This window comes from Leptonychotes weddellii, chromosome 11 (genome assembly GCF_054177405.1).
Source record: "Leptonychotes weddellii isolate Sample4059 chromosome 11, ASM5417740v2, whole genome shotgun sequence".
Classification (NCBI taxonomy): Eukaryota; Metazoa; Chordata; class Mammalia; order Carnivora; family Phocidae; genus Leptonychotes; species Leptonychotes weddellii.
Window position 1 is genome coordinate 11474251 of NC_138379.1, and position 14078 is coordinate 11488328.

General features: G+C 35.7%; 1 protein-coding gene across 1 annotated transcript; it reads right to left on the bottom strand.

Moving 5' to 3' along the window:
• Positions 1-1114: 1114 nt before the first annotated feature.
• On the bottom strand, positions 1115-2049 carry LOC102749520 (olfactory receptor 5AS1-like). The gene is given in 2 exon segments (XM_031018025.2): positions 1115-1989; positions 1992-2049. Coding segments are annotated over 2 exon segments (933 nt in total).
• Positions 2050-14078: the final 12029 nt, after the last annotated feature.

Consider the following 14078-nt stretch of genomic DNA (forward strand, 5'->3'; position numbering starts at 1 on the left):
TCCATTTATAGGGTTACATCCAGTAAAAACTAATCCAGTCATTCATATTTTCATGCTTACTAGAAAATGCACAATATTATATATTCACAGGTACAAAATTTATTCCTTTAACTTTGTCAAGATAAAACAAAGGAAATGGAGACTGAAGGATCAAAATCAACTACAGAAAATGTCTGATAATTTAATCATCAAAAAGTGATCCCAGAGCAAGGAGTATTTATACTTTAGTTGGTTTGCATTGTCAATTTGCAGAATAAAATAATTAAAGCCATTGTTCACCTCTTCTTGAAGATAGGGACTCAAAGATTAATTCAGTAACATATGGTCAAATAATTAGTAATGAATACAGTTTATAATCTTGATGACCTTCACAAACTTGTTTGGTTTTCTCATGTACCCACTATGAATGGAACAGTAGAGGATCTCTTACACTAATCAATCTAGCCCAAAGAAAATCAGTGTGCTATAACTTCACTCTGTCCTAATATTAAAGAGACCATTGTTATGTGACTTCTATCTGATTTTCCAAGAACCAGTGAAACCACCATTGCTTATCATAAGTGATATTAAATGTCCCTGATGATAAATGTTCTGCAAGTACAGAATCTAGACTCAGTTTCCCAAACAAAGAAAGCTACATTTAGTCACTCATCTTTCCATCCATTTATTCTACCTATTCATCCATTAAACACACATGTAATGAGAATGTGCCATATGTCCAATACTATATAGGAGTTGGAACAATAAACCAAGACACATATTCCCTGCTGACAAGGAGTTTCTAATATGGGTGGGTTGACAGATAATTCAACATATCTAACATGATAAAGAACATAATGAATCAATGCACAAAGTGTTTTGTGAACACTAATTGGAAAGCAATTATTATTACTTATTTTATTTTAAGTATATTTCACAGAGTAGAATAATTTTGGAGAGCACATTTCTGAATGAGAGGACAAAAGTATTTTAAAGTATTGAGGAGGAAAAGTTATATTTATTTCTGAAAAACTGTAATAAATTTCAAAGAGTTGACATACAAGGTGTTTATGGCATGATGATATTGGAAGGATAAGCTATATCTGGAATATTCTTAAATGTTTTAAATTCTTACTCATTTAAAAGTCCGGCTTTCTAATAGCTTTTTGAGGACGTTCTTTACATCCTTATTTCTGAAGCTGTAGATTACTGGGTTAAACATGGGAAAGACAACAGTATAAAATACGGCAACTACCTTGTCAGTGTCTAGGGAATAGCTGGTGGTGGGACGTAAGTACATAAACAGGAGCGTTCCGTAAAATAACGTGACCGCTATGAAATGGGAAGTACAGGTGGAGAATGTTTTGCTCCTGCCCCCTGAGGACTTAATGCTCAAAACAGTGATGAGGATACAGAAGTAAGAGATAAATATGACCACAAAAGTGCTGATCTGAATGAAGCCACACAAGGCAAAGAGCAAAAGCTCATTGATATGGGTATCTGCACATGATAAAGCCAGGAGAGGTGGGATATCACAGAAAAAATGATTAACAATATTGGAGCCACAAAATGGCAGCCTGAATGTGAGGCACACATGTACCAACGAAGTCATACTTCCACTGAAGTAGGCCAACACAATGGAGCAGATACAGACTCTCCTAGACATAAGTGTAGAATAGAGCAATGGGTTACAGATGGCTGCATAACGATCATATGCCATTACCGCTAGAATAAGGCACTCAGCATCAGCAAAACAACCAAAGAAAAACATTTGTATTGCACAGCCATAGGAAGAGATGCTTTTCCGGGATGCTAAGAAATTCACCAACATTTTAGGGGCAATGGCTGAAGAATAGCAGATGTCTAAGAAAGACAAGTTGCTGAGGAAATAATACATGGGGGTTTGAAGGCTTAAACTGATATTAACTAGGATTATTAAACTCATATTTCCCACCAGAGTTAGTGTATAGACTATGAGAAATACCAAGAATAGTGTGACTCGGAGAGGAGATAATCTGTGAATCCAACAAGGAGAAACTCAGTTGGCATGGTACAATTGCTCTCCAACATCTTGGTTTTCTTGTTTTTCTTGTCCAAAATAGATGGTATCAGAATATGTGAGTTGACTTGAGTGATGTATGAAGCAAGAATATCTTTATTCTCCCTTTTAAGGAAGCAAATAGAAGGATAATAAAATCACAGCTATGACATTTTCTGTGATCTATTTGGTTTGTTTTCTTTTTTTGTCATTTTCTTTAAAAGAGGTAATTAAAAATCACTGATACCAGAGGATGTATTCTGAGTTGGTGTTCTGAGATGCAGTAACTCTCCAAAACCTGTGCATATTAAGAAATGAGATTAGTTCCTTTCAAGCTGAAAGGAAAGGAATGTGGTTTGGTTGATAAGATCTAGTAGAATTATGAAAGTTGGCAAAATCCTTAAAGCAAAGCTTTGTTTTTCCATCTTAAAATCACGTTCTTCCATGTAAAGGAAAGTTGAAAAAAATTCTAGGAAAAAAGTGCCCACAGATAAACTAGATAATTCTACAGAAGAATATCTGTGATCTTGGGAAGTAGTTTAACATAAAAGTTAAGACACAGAAGTTACTGTAAGAGATGACTAGGTTCAAATCTTAGCTTTGCTACTTACTGGTTGTGTGAGCTTGATAAAGTTATTTAACCACTCTGTGATGGCTAGAGGAATAAATGAGTAGATATTTGTAAAACATTTATGTTACTGGCATATAATAAACACTAATATGAGCATTTATTAAATAAAATGAATTAAAACAAATAAATTGACCTTTTTGTTTCTTTTTAATTGCTTACTAAATACTGAATTTTATTATTTATGTATGTATGTATGTATGTATGTATTTTTAAGTGGGCTCCCCACTGGGCATGGAGCCCAACGCAGGGCTTGAACTCACCACCTTGAGATCAAGACCTGAGCTGAAATCAAGAGTTGGAGGTTTGGCTGACTGAGCCACCAAGGCACCCCTCAATTTTATTTTTAATAAAATATTCAAGTGTCTCAAAATTCATCGTATCTTTGGCATCCTGGATATATGATCTGTGCTCTCTTGTAGAGAAAAGGCATTGTGTGTGTGTGTGTGTGTTCTATGCAAATATATTGTTTGGCAGTAGTAAATCTTTTACATATGTCCTATAATTATTGCTTTTGTCTCCCTGGACTTATGTCTCTATCTCACCTCTGAGGTAAGACAATGTTTGATGTGAGGTCCCTGAAACATAAAATGTCTTGAAGAACAACTATATCTCTGCACTTACTAGTGGACTTCTAAACTGGTTATATGAGAAAATATATGTTATATAACCAGAAGGAAATTAATCAAGGGAAAAAAATAGGATGAGTGCAAAGAAAAAATAAATTATAGCATGATGGAAGATATTCAGCAAGCAGTTAAAGATTAGTAATATTAGAGTAGCACTACAGTGAGCAATAAGGCAAATGAATAATGGAGGTCTATTCTGTCCACCATGCTTGCTAACTCAGAATTACCCCTCCCCCAACAAAATGACCTGCAATCTTCTAGAATCACTGAGAAGAGAGTCAGTCTTCTTTGGGAACCAGATCCTACAGAGGAAGATGTAAGGTGAGTGTCTGAAACTATGGTGAAGCAATCCAAACTCTTAAAATAAAGGAGAAAAAAGTGTTTACTTGGTTATGCAGTGCAAATGTCATTTGTAAGCTTTATATAACATTCACATTCTCACTTAAATCTGTCTTTTATTTTTTCTCTGAAGTTGTGGTTAAAAAATCAACTCAGTGATTAAAGTGGTTAAAGAATCTGCAATTAATTACTTGCTGTATAAACTTTAAATAAGGAGTTTGCACAGATTTAGTGGTTAAAGAATCAATTCAAAAATCATAAAAAAGGTTTCCTCTAAGTCATCTTTGTGAAATTTCTAACTAAAGAACTCACATTAAAGAATCAATTAAATAACAAAAGTGTACCAAATTTAGGAGATTTTATGCCATTGGTTCTCAGCGATTGTATCAGATGAGATCTAACTATTAACATCAGCTCGATTATAAGAGTAACAACAGTCTACACCGAGACCTCCAGATCATCACATTTGCCTGCTTATTGGGACTTGATTTGCAATCACTGGTACAGAAGAGTCTGCAACAAGGAAGATTAGCAAATTGTCCTGTAAGGCAAATGAGTCAGCATATTCCAGAGCTTCATGCTTACGTAGGAAATCTTCATCTTTGTTTGGAGATTAGTAATAGAAATTCTAAAATCAGGAAGTTTATCCAAATATGTTTTATTTTCTCGCTGGCAACACCAAAACAAATGGCACTGTGCAGGACTGCTTAAACACACAGGATTCAGAGGGAGGCAAAATTGATGTTAACCTCAGATGCGGCATCTAAGTTTCTGTAAGTCATTCAAGTTCAGTATCCCTAAATTTCTTGATTTTGTTTATTAGCATAATAATATTCCATAAGGTTGAAACCAGGATGAAACTGGATAATTTGTAGCACCATTTGCAGAGCTTATTATATTATAGATACATAAAATGGAACCATTATTGTCTATAATTACTGTTAAGGGCATTACGATTGTTCAATAATTCAATATCTGACTTCAAAGTCATAAGTTCCTTGAATTGATGATTATAGGAACGAACACAGAGTAGTCATACTATAGATGAACATATGTATGTGCTCATAGCAAGTGAGATTTGGCTTACTGATGAGGGTTATTTAAGCTTACTCAATTAATTAGACCATTGGATTTCCCCAAATTCCAAAATAGGCACAGTTAGCTTTTGCCTCCTGGCAGTAAGGGGCTCAATGAATCAGGCAAGGCTTTTGGAAAATGCCAGGGGTAAGGTAAGGTCACATTTATGCCTTCACCATCCTCCATCCACTCCCCCAGTCCACACATACACACAAACCAAGAAAACACCGCAGAGAATCAGTGAACAAACCTTTTATCTAAGACAACATTATCTTTGTTACATTGTTGCATTCACAGCAGACAGTCACCTACCTTAGCACCATCCAGAATTTTGAATCAAGAATTTATTTTGTACAAGAGGTTGACAACCCTTCTCTCCAAATTTTACAGATGGGTCTTACATTGGATGACTATTTATCTTCTAGGCGGTGGCAAGTGGGACATGACCCCAAGATAATCCCCACCCCCAGGAGGACTTTGGATACACAGCTACTTCTTTTCCAGTGGTGTGGCTTGAATGGTTTATTTTAAATGAAAAAGATGAAAAATGGTAACAGAATGGACTATAATGTAGCCAGTCGCAACAAAACACATGTGTCCATCACTGGGAGATGTTTGATTAAAAAAAGAACAACAACAAAGACATTTTAGCAATATCAAACAATAAAAAAAATGCCTTCTCCTATAAATGCTATGACTTCTATCAGATACTGAAAGGTGCTTTAAAGCACAATCTCAATGTTATTGAGAAGAATCCCAAGCACCCTTTTTGTTTGGTTTTCAGTTATCTGAGTACAAGGAAATATGCCTTAAAAGATAAGCTGCAGGAGTGAGAGCTTATGTCTCAGGCAACCTCGATCTGAATGTTAGTTTTTCCATGTAACAACTGTGAGACACTAAGCTGCTTATTTAACCTGATTTTTGTTAATTTTTAAACCGTGAATAATAATTGCCCATCTCATCAGATTCTTGTTGGGATTGGGATAATGCACGTAAAACCTTGCCCCTTGTGCAGAAGGTTGTATTCATTTAATAACTGTTAGCTTTCTTTAACAATTATAGCAGCATTTACAGCAGCATTTCTTAGTACTTAAAATTCAGTTTCTGGGTTTTAACTTGTGAACATTGGTATAGAGTCTGTACCTTAAGGTAGACAGAAAGGAGAATGGGTAAGTCTGGGATGCCAGACATTGCAAACAACTGGCTTTCTTCTTATATCTAGTGGGAAAATTAAAATCATTTTTGTTGCTACTAGAGGGTTTCTTATTTAATAGGCGAAAGATCAATGTATTTAGAAAAAAGAAAAAGGTCATCTTTTGTTAACCAAAACAGCAATGTGTGTGAAGAATTAAGAGCCAGAAAAATACAGCTTAAAAATTTCTGAGAGGGGCAGCTGGGTGGCTCAGTCGTTAAGCGTCTGCCTTCTGCTCAGGTCATGATCCCAGGGTCTTGGGATCGAGCCCTGCATCAGGCTCCCTGGTCCGCGGGAAGCCTGCTTCTCCCTCTCCCACTCCCCCTGCTTGTGTTCCCTCTCTCGCTGTCTCTCTCTCTGTCAAATAAATAAATAAAATCTTTAAAAAAAATTTCTGGGAGAGAAGATGCCAAAATCATTGTTCTTCCTTTTTACCCCCTATTTCATTTAATAAACTTATGCATCTCATGAGAAAAAATAGAAAAATAGTTTAAAAAATAGTAGTCTCTTATTGTATTTTTAAAAGATGCGATTATAAAGACAAACTCCTTTTCTATAAGGAGTGTATGTTTGTTATTAAACACAAAGGTGGGGTGCCTGGGTGGCTCAGTTGGTTAAACGTCTGCCTTCGGCTGAGGTCATGATCTCCTGGTCCTGGAATCCAGCCTGCATCAGGCTCCCTGCTCAGTGGGAGTCTGTCTCTCTCTCTCCCTCCCTCTGCCCCTTCCCACCACTCATTCTCTCTCTCTTTCTCTCTCTCATAAATAAATAAAATCTTAAAAAACAAACAAAAAAACCCTTCACTTTAAAGAGTACTCTCCCCTCTTACAGTGATATGGGAACCAACAACAGTAAAACAGCTCTGCTCATTGAAAGCAGAAAATAGATTGGCACATGTTGAGATGAGCCCTGGGTGTTATATGCAACTACTGAATCATGGAACACTACATCAAAAACTAATGATGTACTGTATGGTGGCTAACTGAATATAATAATAAAATAAATAAATAAAAGAAAATGGATTGTCTAACTCCTTCAAAGTATAAGGAAGGTGGAGGACGAGTTGAGAAACTTGGCAGAAACCAAAGGAAATAGACGATGAGGACAGCAGCATAGAACAGTCTGCTTCATATCCGACAACTGCCAGATCCTTCCATTGTCAGCTGCTGTGAATAATCCCTCATCTTGCTTTACATTCAAAAGACTCAAAAGTTAGGAATGGAATTTTTGATTAGCCAAGAGCAGTGCACATACATACTCAAGCTTTAGTTTCTAGGGAGCTAGAGATGAAATCTCTCTCTCCTTAGCCTGTTATGGGGCTGAAAAGGCATTGTGGCAACCCTGCCTTCCCATTCAGTGCAACCACTACTCTATCCCTTAGAGGAAGGGTTTTTTTCCTGCACACAAGCAGTTGAACCAGAGTAAGGAAGAATCATTTTCAGGAGTGTGTTATTAATTGTACACAACCCATACCAAAAAGCGCATCCACATATAACTTCCCTGAGCTTCCCCTTCACTACCAATTGTATTCCTTCATGCTCCTGATTGACCAAACTGAAATAGATTTCTTCTACAAGCAATGTAGATAAAAATGTTTATTTCTGGAAGCTCTACTTAATGGATAAATTATCCAATATTTTCCAATATTCTTCAGGAATTCCTTAGCCTGGAGTAATGATACTGTGGTAATGCATTCTTTGCAGTAATCACTACGGTATGTAGAGCCTGCCAGCAACCAGGCTGAGGTTTTTTTTTATTTTTGTTTTGTTTTGTTTTTGTTTTAACTCTTCCATTAATTAGCCATAGAGAAGTCCCTTGGTGCCATGCTGTGCTGTGAAAGTAAATGAGGGTCTCCTGAAAGTTACTTGGACCTTTAGGATTTGTTCAAGCCCACCTTCACATATGCAAATTCCATGAAATAATAATGTTCTTCATGGAGCAATAAGAGATCTTATAACTCCATGTTCATAATAGTAAATTTAGGACTCAAGATAACCTGGTGCTCCATGGTCAGGTATTCTATCTCAACAAGAACCCAGTAGCAAGATAATGCTTATTTTTCAAACTGAGAAAAGTAAATTTGCTGAAGCAAAAAAAAAAAAAATTGGTCTTCTTAAAATCTCTAAAGGCTTCTGTTATTGCATATAACATTTTGATATGCCAGTGTCAATTTGGGGAATGTTATAGAAAAAAGACTGAGGTATAGAACTGTTTGCATTGCAGTCCAAAGAGCCCTTTCAGCTATGCATCCTTCACAAAGTTGTCAACCCTTAAGAGAGTCCACTGACGGGGGTCAAAAGTGGGCTCACCCATACAGAAAATGTAGCCTCCAGAATTGAAAGCGGGTTATCAATATGTTGCATCTTTTATGTGGTAGGAAACCCAAGGTTTAGAAAAGTGTGCTTCCATTTAGGAAGGATGTGATCTTGTGATTTATAATAAGAAATACATATTTGGTTTTTGTCCCAGTTTCTGGCACAAGGCTTCCAAAACCCTTGGAATTTTCCTAAGTTTTGAGAGAGATAAAAATGTCTTCTGCTATGGTACTGATGAGGTGACTCTTGGAATGTCCCTATATCACCTAAGGTTGGGAAGGGGGAAGGGGGAACACTGGAGGCTGAATCCATTGCCAATGGCCAGTGATTTAATCAGCCGTGCCTATGTAATAAATCTTCCATAAAAACTGAAAGGTATGGGATTTGGGAAGCTTCCAGATTGGTGGGCACTTAGAGATTCAGTGACAGTGGTGCCCTCTGAGAAGGCATGGAGGCTCCATATCATTTCCCCATACCTCGCCCTATGCATCACTTTCATCTGGGTGTTCCTGAGTTATGTCCTTTTATAGTAAACTGGTTATTGAGTAAGTGAAATGTGTCTCTGAGCTCCGTGAGCCACTGTAGCAGTTCAATCAAACCCAAGGAAAGGGTCCTGGGAACCTCTGATTTATAGTCATTTCAGTCAAATGTGTAGGTGACAACCTGGACTTGCGATGAGCATCTGAAGGGGGTGGGAAATTTATAGGATAGAGATCTTAAATTATAACCCAAGGAGGGGGTCACTGGAAGCTCCAGTCAATAGCCAATTCTGTCAGAAACATGGGTAACAACCCAGGGTTGTGATTGGCATTTGAGGGGACAGTCTTGTGGGACTGAGTCCTTAACCTGTGGAATCTGATGCTATCTCTAGGTGGATAGTGTCATAATTGAGTTAAATTGTAGGATACCTTCCTATACCCTGTTGGTGTCCATAGTAGTGCTTGCTTGGTGGTATGGGCGGATCCCCCCTCCACATGTTGGTAATTGAGGGCAGAACTCAAAATGGAAGATGTACCAACATTCCCTAAATGTCTGGACCCACAGAAACAAGGCTTCTATATTGCTGATATGTGCAGATGCCATATAATATTCTGGTCTTCAATATTGTGGATAGTTGTATATTTTCATGGGATAGTGAGAGGCAAACTAATTTTTATTTTTCAAGAACCTGGGATTTACACATTTAGAGACAAAATGTTTAAAAGTTCTTTGTTTCCCCTGTCAAGAAAAACAAAACAATTCAGGATGTTTGTTTTTCCTGTGTGGGGTAGGGAAGTAGAGAAAGCATTATATATATATATATATATTTTTTTTTTTAACATTCACAGGCTTTAGTTTATTTTGAGAAAGCATTATATTATTGGAAAGCTACATATAGGGTATCATGGACTGTGTTGTAGGAGTACCATAGTAGGAATAGTAGTTATAAATGGAAGTCATCATCTGATTACATTCATACAGAATAAATAACTAATTTTTAAAAAATTCATTCATTTTCTATACTGGCAAAACTAAAAAGCCAAGTTACAATTCTGTAAGAATCACTGTCTCCGTTTTTCACGGAACTGAGCAGTAATGGGCTAACTCAGTCAGTCTGGATTGCCCGAACTCTGCATATTCGTAGGTATTCAAAGACTGACCTTCCACTAGCCCTGAGAGATAATTTCTGAAACCTTGGAATATCCTACCTGATAAGAGCACCTTTGTATCCTGGGGCCCCACACCAGTTTAAGCTAATGATGTGATTTAAGATAAATGCCTGTTTTTATACACCTGGGGTTTCTAGGAACAACTTGGGCTTGGCTGGATCAGTTTGAATTCTGGGGTGAGCTGCTGAAGACTAAGTAACTGAGGACAGTTATGTGGACTCTCCAAACCTATGTACTGCCCTCCAATAAAACACTCTACACTGGCGCGCCTGGGTGGCTCAGTCAGTTAAGCATCTGACTCTTGATCTCAGCTCAAGTCTTGCTTTGAGTGTTGTGAGTTCAATACCCACATTGGGTTCCACGCTGGGTGCGGAGCCTACTTAAAAAACAAAAACAAATTCCTGTACACTAAGATTTGGTTGAGCTTTTCTGGTTGGCAAGAATTCCTAAGAGTCGTTGGGCAACACTGCCAGGAGAACCAAGTGCTCTGTGTGACCTCACCAGAAGAGGACAAGTGGAAGCCTTGCCTGGTTTCCCCTGGACACTGACCTATATATACACCTTTCTCCTTTGCCAGTTTTAATCTAACTCTGTAGCTGTAATGAACCATAACCATAATAGTGATCTGAGTTTTGTGAGTCCTTCCAGGAAATCACCGAGCATGCTGGCAGTCTTGGGCACCTCTGACATAAGTACTAAATTCAAAAATTTTCCTCAAGTGCTTTTTTTTTTCTTTTAAGATTCAAACTTCTTTATTCGTTAGTATATAAAATATGAAATTTAACCTGTTTCAAAAATATAAAATAGATATTAGAAACCCACAATAAATGAAGATATATAAACTCACCTCCCAAGTTAAATAAAAATGAAGAACTTTGAGTGTTGTCCAAATTGGATATTCTTTGTGATCACCCCTATTATCCTGCTTCCTTGACAGTGACAACCATTTTTCTGTATTTTTTCTTCCTTAGCTTTTACTTTTAAGAATCAATTCATCCATGCTCTTACATATATTCTTCATAAATCTACGGTTTTTTTTGCTTTTTAATATTACAAATGTGATGGCATCCAGTTTGTCCTTTATATTCCTTGCACTTTTCTTCAGTGTTATGTTTGTAACCTTATCTTATGTTCCTACTCATTCCTGCACTCCTTAATTTTACAGTTTTGTAGTCTTATTTTTCCTTAACATGTCATAATTGCCTGCTACTTTCTTTCTTTTTTTTTTTTTTTAAAGATTTTATTTATTTGACAGAGAAAGACACAGCGAGAGAGGGAACACAAATGGGGAGTGGGAGAGGGAGAAGCAGACTCCCTGCCGAGCAGGGAGCCCGATGCGGGACTCGATCCCGGGACTCCAGGATCATGACCTGAGCCGAAGGCAGTCGCTTAACCAACTGAGCCACCCAGGCGCCCTGCTGCCACTTTCTATCATGACTAATGCTTCTATGAATGCTACTCTACAGATCACTTGGTGCACAAGTACAAGTCTGTCTGGGGACATCCCTGGATGTAGCATTGATTGGATACAGAGTATGCCTATGTTCAGCTTTAAAATATAACAAAATGTTTTCTAAATTTCTTGCTCATATTTATGCTCTCAACAATAGCTCATAATAGCTCAGGTTCCATACACTTACTAGCACTTATTATGGTCAGACATTTAACATTTTTTTTTTTTTGCCAACATAGTGGGGGTGTCAGATATTTAAATCTTTAACACATCTGGAATTATTATTATTTTTTTTTTGTCTATTGTACTAAGTAGGGATCTTTTCTTTTTTGAATGCAGACAGTATATTTTCTTCACTTTTTTTTTTTTTTTTAAATACGTACTCTCGAGGCACGTTGGTGGCTCAATCGGTTGAGCTTTGGACTCTTGGTTTCAGCTCAGGTCATGATCTCAGGGTCCTGAGATCAAGCCTTGCACTGGGCTCTGTGCTCTGTAGGGAGTCTGCTTAAGATTCTTTCCCCCTCTCCCTGCCCCTCCTCTCTCTCTTTCCCTCTCTCTCTCTCTCTCTTTCTCAAATAAATAAATAAATAAATCTTTAAATATATATATATTCTCCATTCACCCTTGGTGACATCCTGTAATGTATTAAATTTTCATTTACATGTGTATTTGTTTCTGGATTCTGTTCTGATTATCAGCCTATGTTAAACTTTCTTCATTGCTAAGTTTTCCTTCATATAATGACATTAATATCTGTTAGAGCCCTCTTTAGGATTGGCTTAACCTTTTAGTTTTGGGTTATTCAATAAATATTTAAATTAGTTGTTACTTTCAGAACAGTTCTAAAATTTTTTTTGGAACTGTGCTGTATTTAAAATCAATTTTTAAAAACATATCTTTAAAATACTGAGCCATTTTTGTAAACATGGTGTCACTATTCTTATTTATTTAAAATCTTTTAATGATGTTTTATAATTTTCTTTACAAATGTTTTGAGTACCTATTTGGGGTTATTTTTTCTAAGGTCCTTTAATATTACAGATGTTAGCCTTTAAAAAATTACATTGAAATCTTTTCTGCAGTGATAAGGATATAGACTCATTTTCAGATCAGATATGGATCCTAAATTTAGCAACTCAGACAAACGTTTTCATCAATCCTCATAATTTGCTTTTTCACTCCTTTCCATGAACCTATTCCATATACCCTTTAAAGTTGCTTTTTTTTTTTCTGCTAGCCATACCTTCCATTGAATTGTTACCTAGAACTGACAACATTGAACATCATTGTTTTTCATATAATTTTAAAGTAATATCACTAACCTTGTTTATTGGTTTTGATCATAGGATGCCAATTTAATCGTTTAACCTTTGGTCTTAATTGAAATTATGTCTGAACCTCCAAATGCAATTTACCAGGTTTGTCTTGCACCATTATTAACATAAAGGAAGATGTAAAAACAAAACAAAACAAAACCATTGCAATGACAAATCTTTTGGAACAAAACTTCAAGCAACTAAATCCTAAACTTTTAACCATTAAATTGCAAAAGAAGACATGCCATTAAAGGTGATTCTCCACTATTTTGGAAAGCATCATTATTTCACCTTTCTAAGCCACAAATTTGCAATGCTGATGCTACTACATTTTGAGATAGATCAACCATTCAAAGTGAATGCCTCGTGGGTCTTATCAACAATAATCTTTGGTGCATTTTTTTAGCTTAAATTCAAAGAATGTACAGTGCAATTATTACTGAAGGGATAAGTACCATGGTGATGATTATCCTTAGAGAACAATAATCACTATATGATAAGGAAATGAAGACTCCTTGCTGTTTTTACTTTAATGTAATAGGTCCCTTTGAAAATTGTGAATTATTGCTTTTTGCATTGGAGAAAATATAGGGTTCAGCATCAGAATGCTTCCTAATTATGTTATTTCTTATTGAATCTCAAGAGAAATCAATAGACATTACAGCTATGTAATGAATCAACATATTTTTCATTTTTCTAAGTATAAAGAAATCCACACATCCATTTCAGTGATAAAAATGAATAAATTAAAAACCTATTTTTCCTACAATATCAATTTACAATTTATTACACATATTTGCTTTATTAATTTGAATAAAATTCTTAGAATAAAATATTAGAATTTTGAGACTGATCCTTAAATAAATTACATAGATAAAAATTTTACAATTTAAGACATGATGAATTATGAATCTAATTATTTATAAAAATAACTTAAAAATTTTAAATTTACCATTTAAAATATAATCAAGTCTATTCACTCTTTTATTTATTTATCCCCAAGTATTTGTTGATTATCTACTATATGACAAACACTGTCCTATTAACCTGGTTAATAATTATAAAGCTTTGTGCTCCAAAAAATTTGTTAGAAAACTAAAAAGAAAAAATATAAACAAGTAACTGAAAATGATAAATTTTTTTATTAATATGTCCTGAGAATATAATTGAATAACTTTTTCTAGTTAAGGGCTTTTTTCTACCTTTGGTATTGAAGTTTTTATAAAGTATTTAAAGTATACAACAATCATATGTAATATCAAGATATGTAGGAATCTTAATCAATAAAAATGAGTATCCTCTCTATGATACAACTCAACAATTAAAAATATTTAGCTTATTTAAAATTATCCTTTCAAATTCCTTTTTTACGTAGACGTTTTTGTTTGTTTGGTAATAACTGAATAAGTAACATGTGAAAATATAGAGCTTACCCCACATCTCATAAACTGTAATGTCCCTTT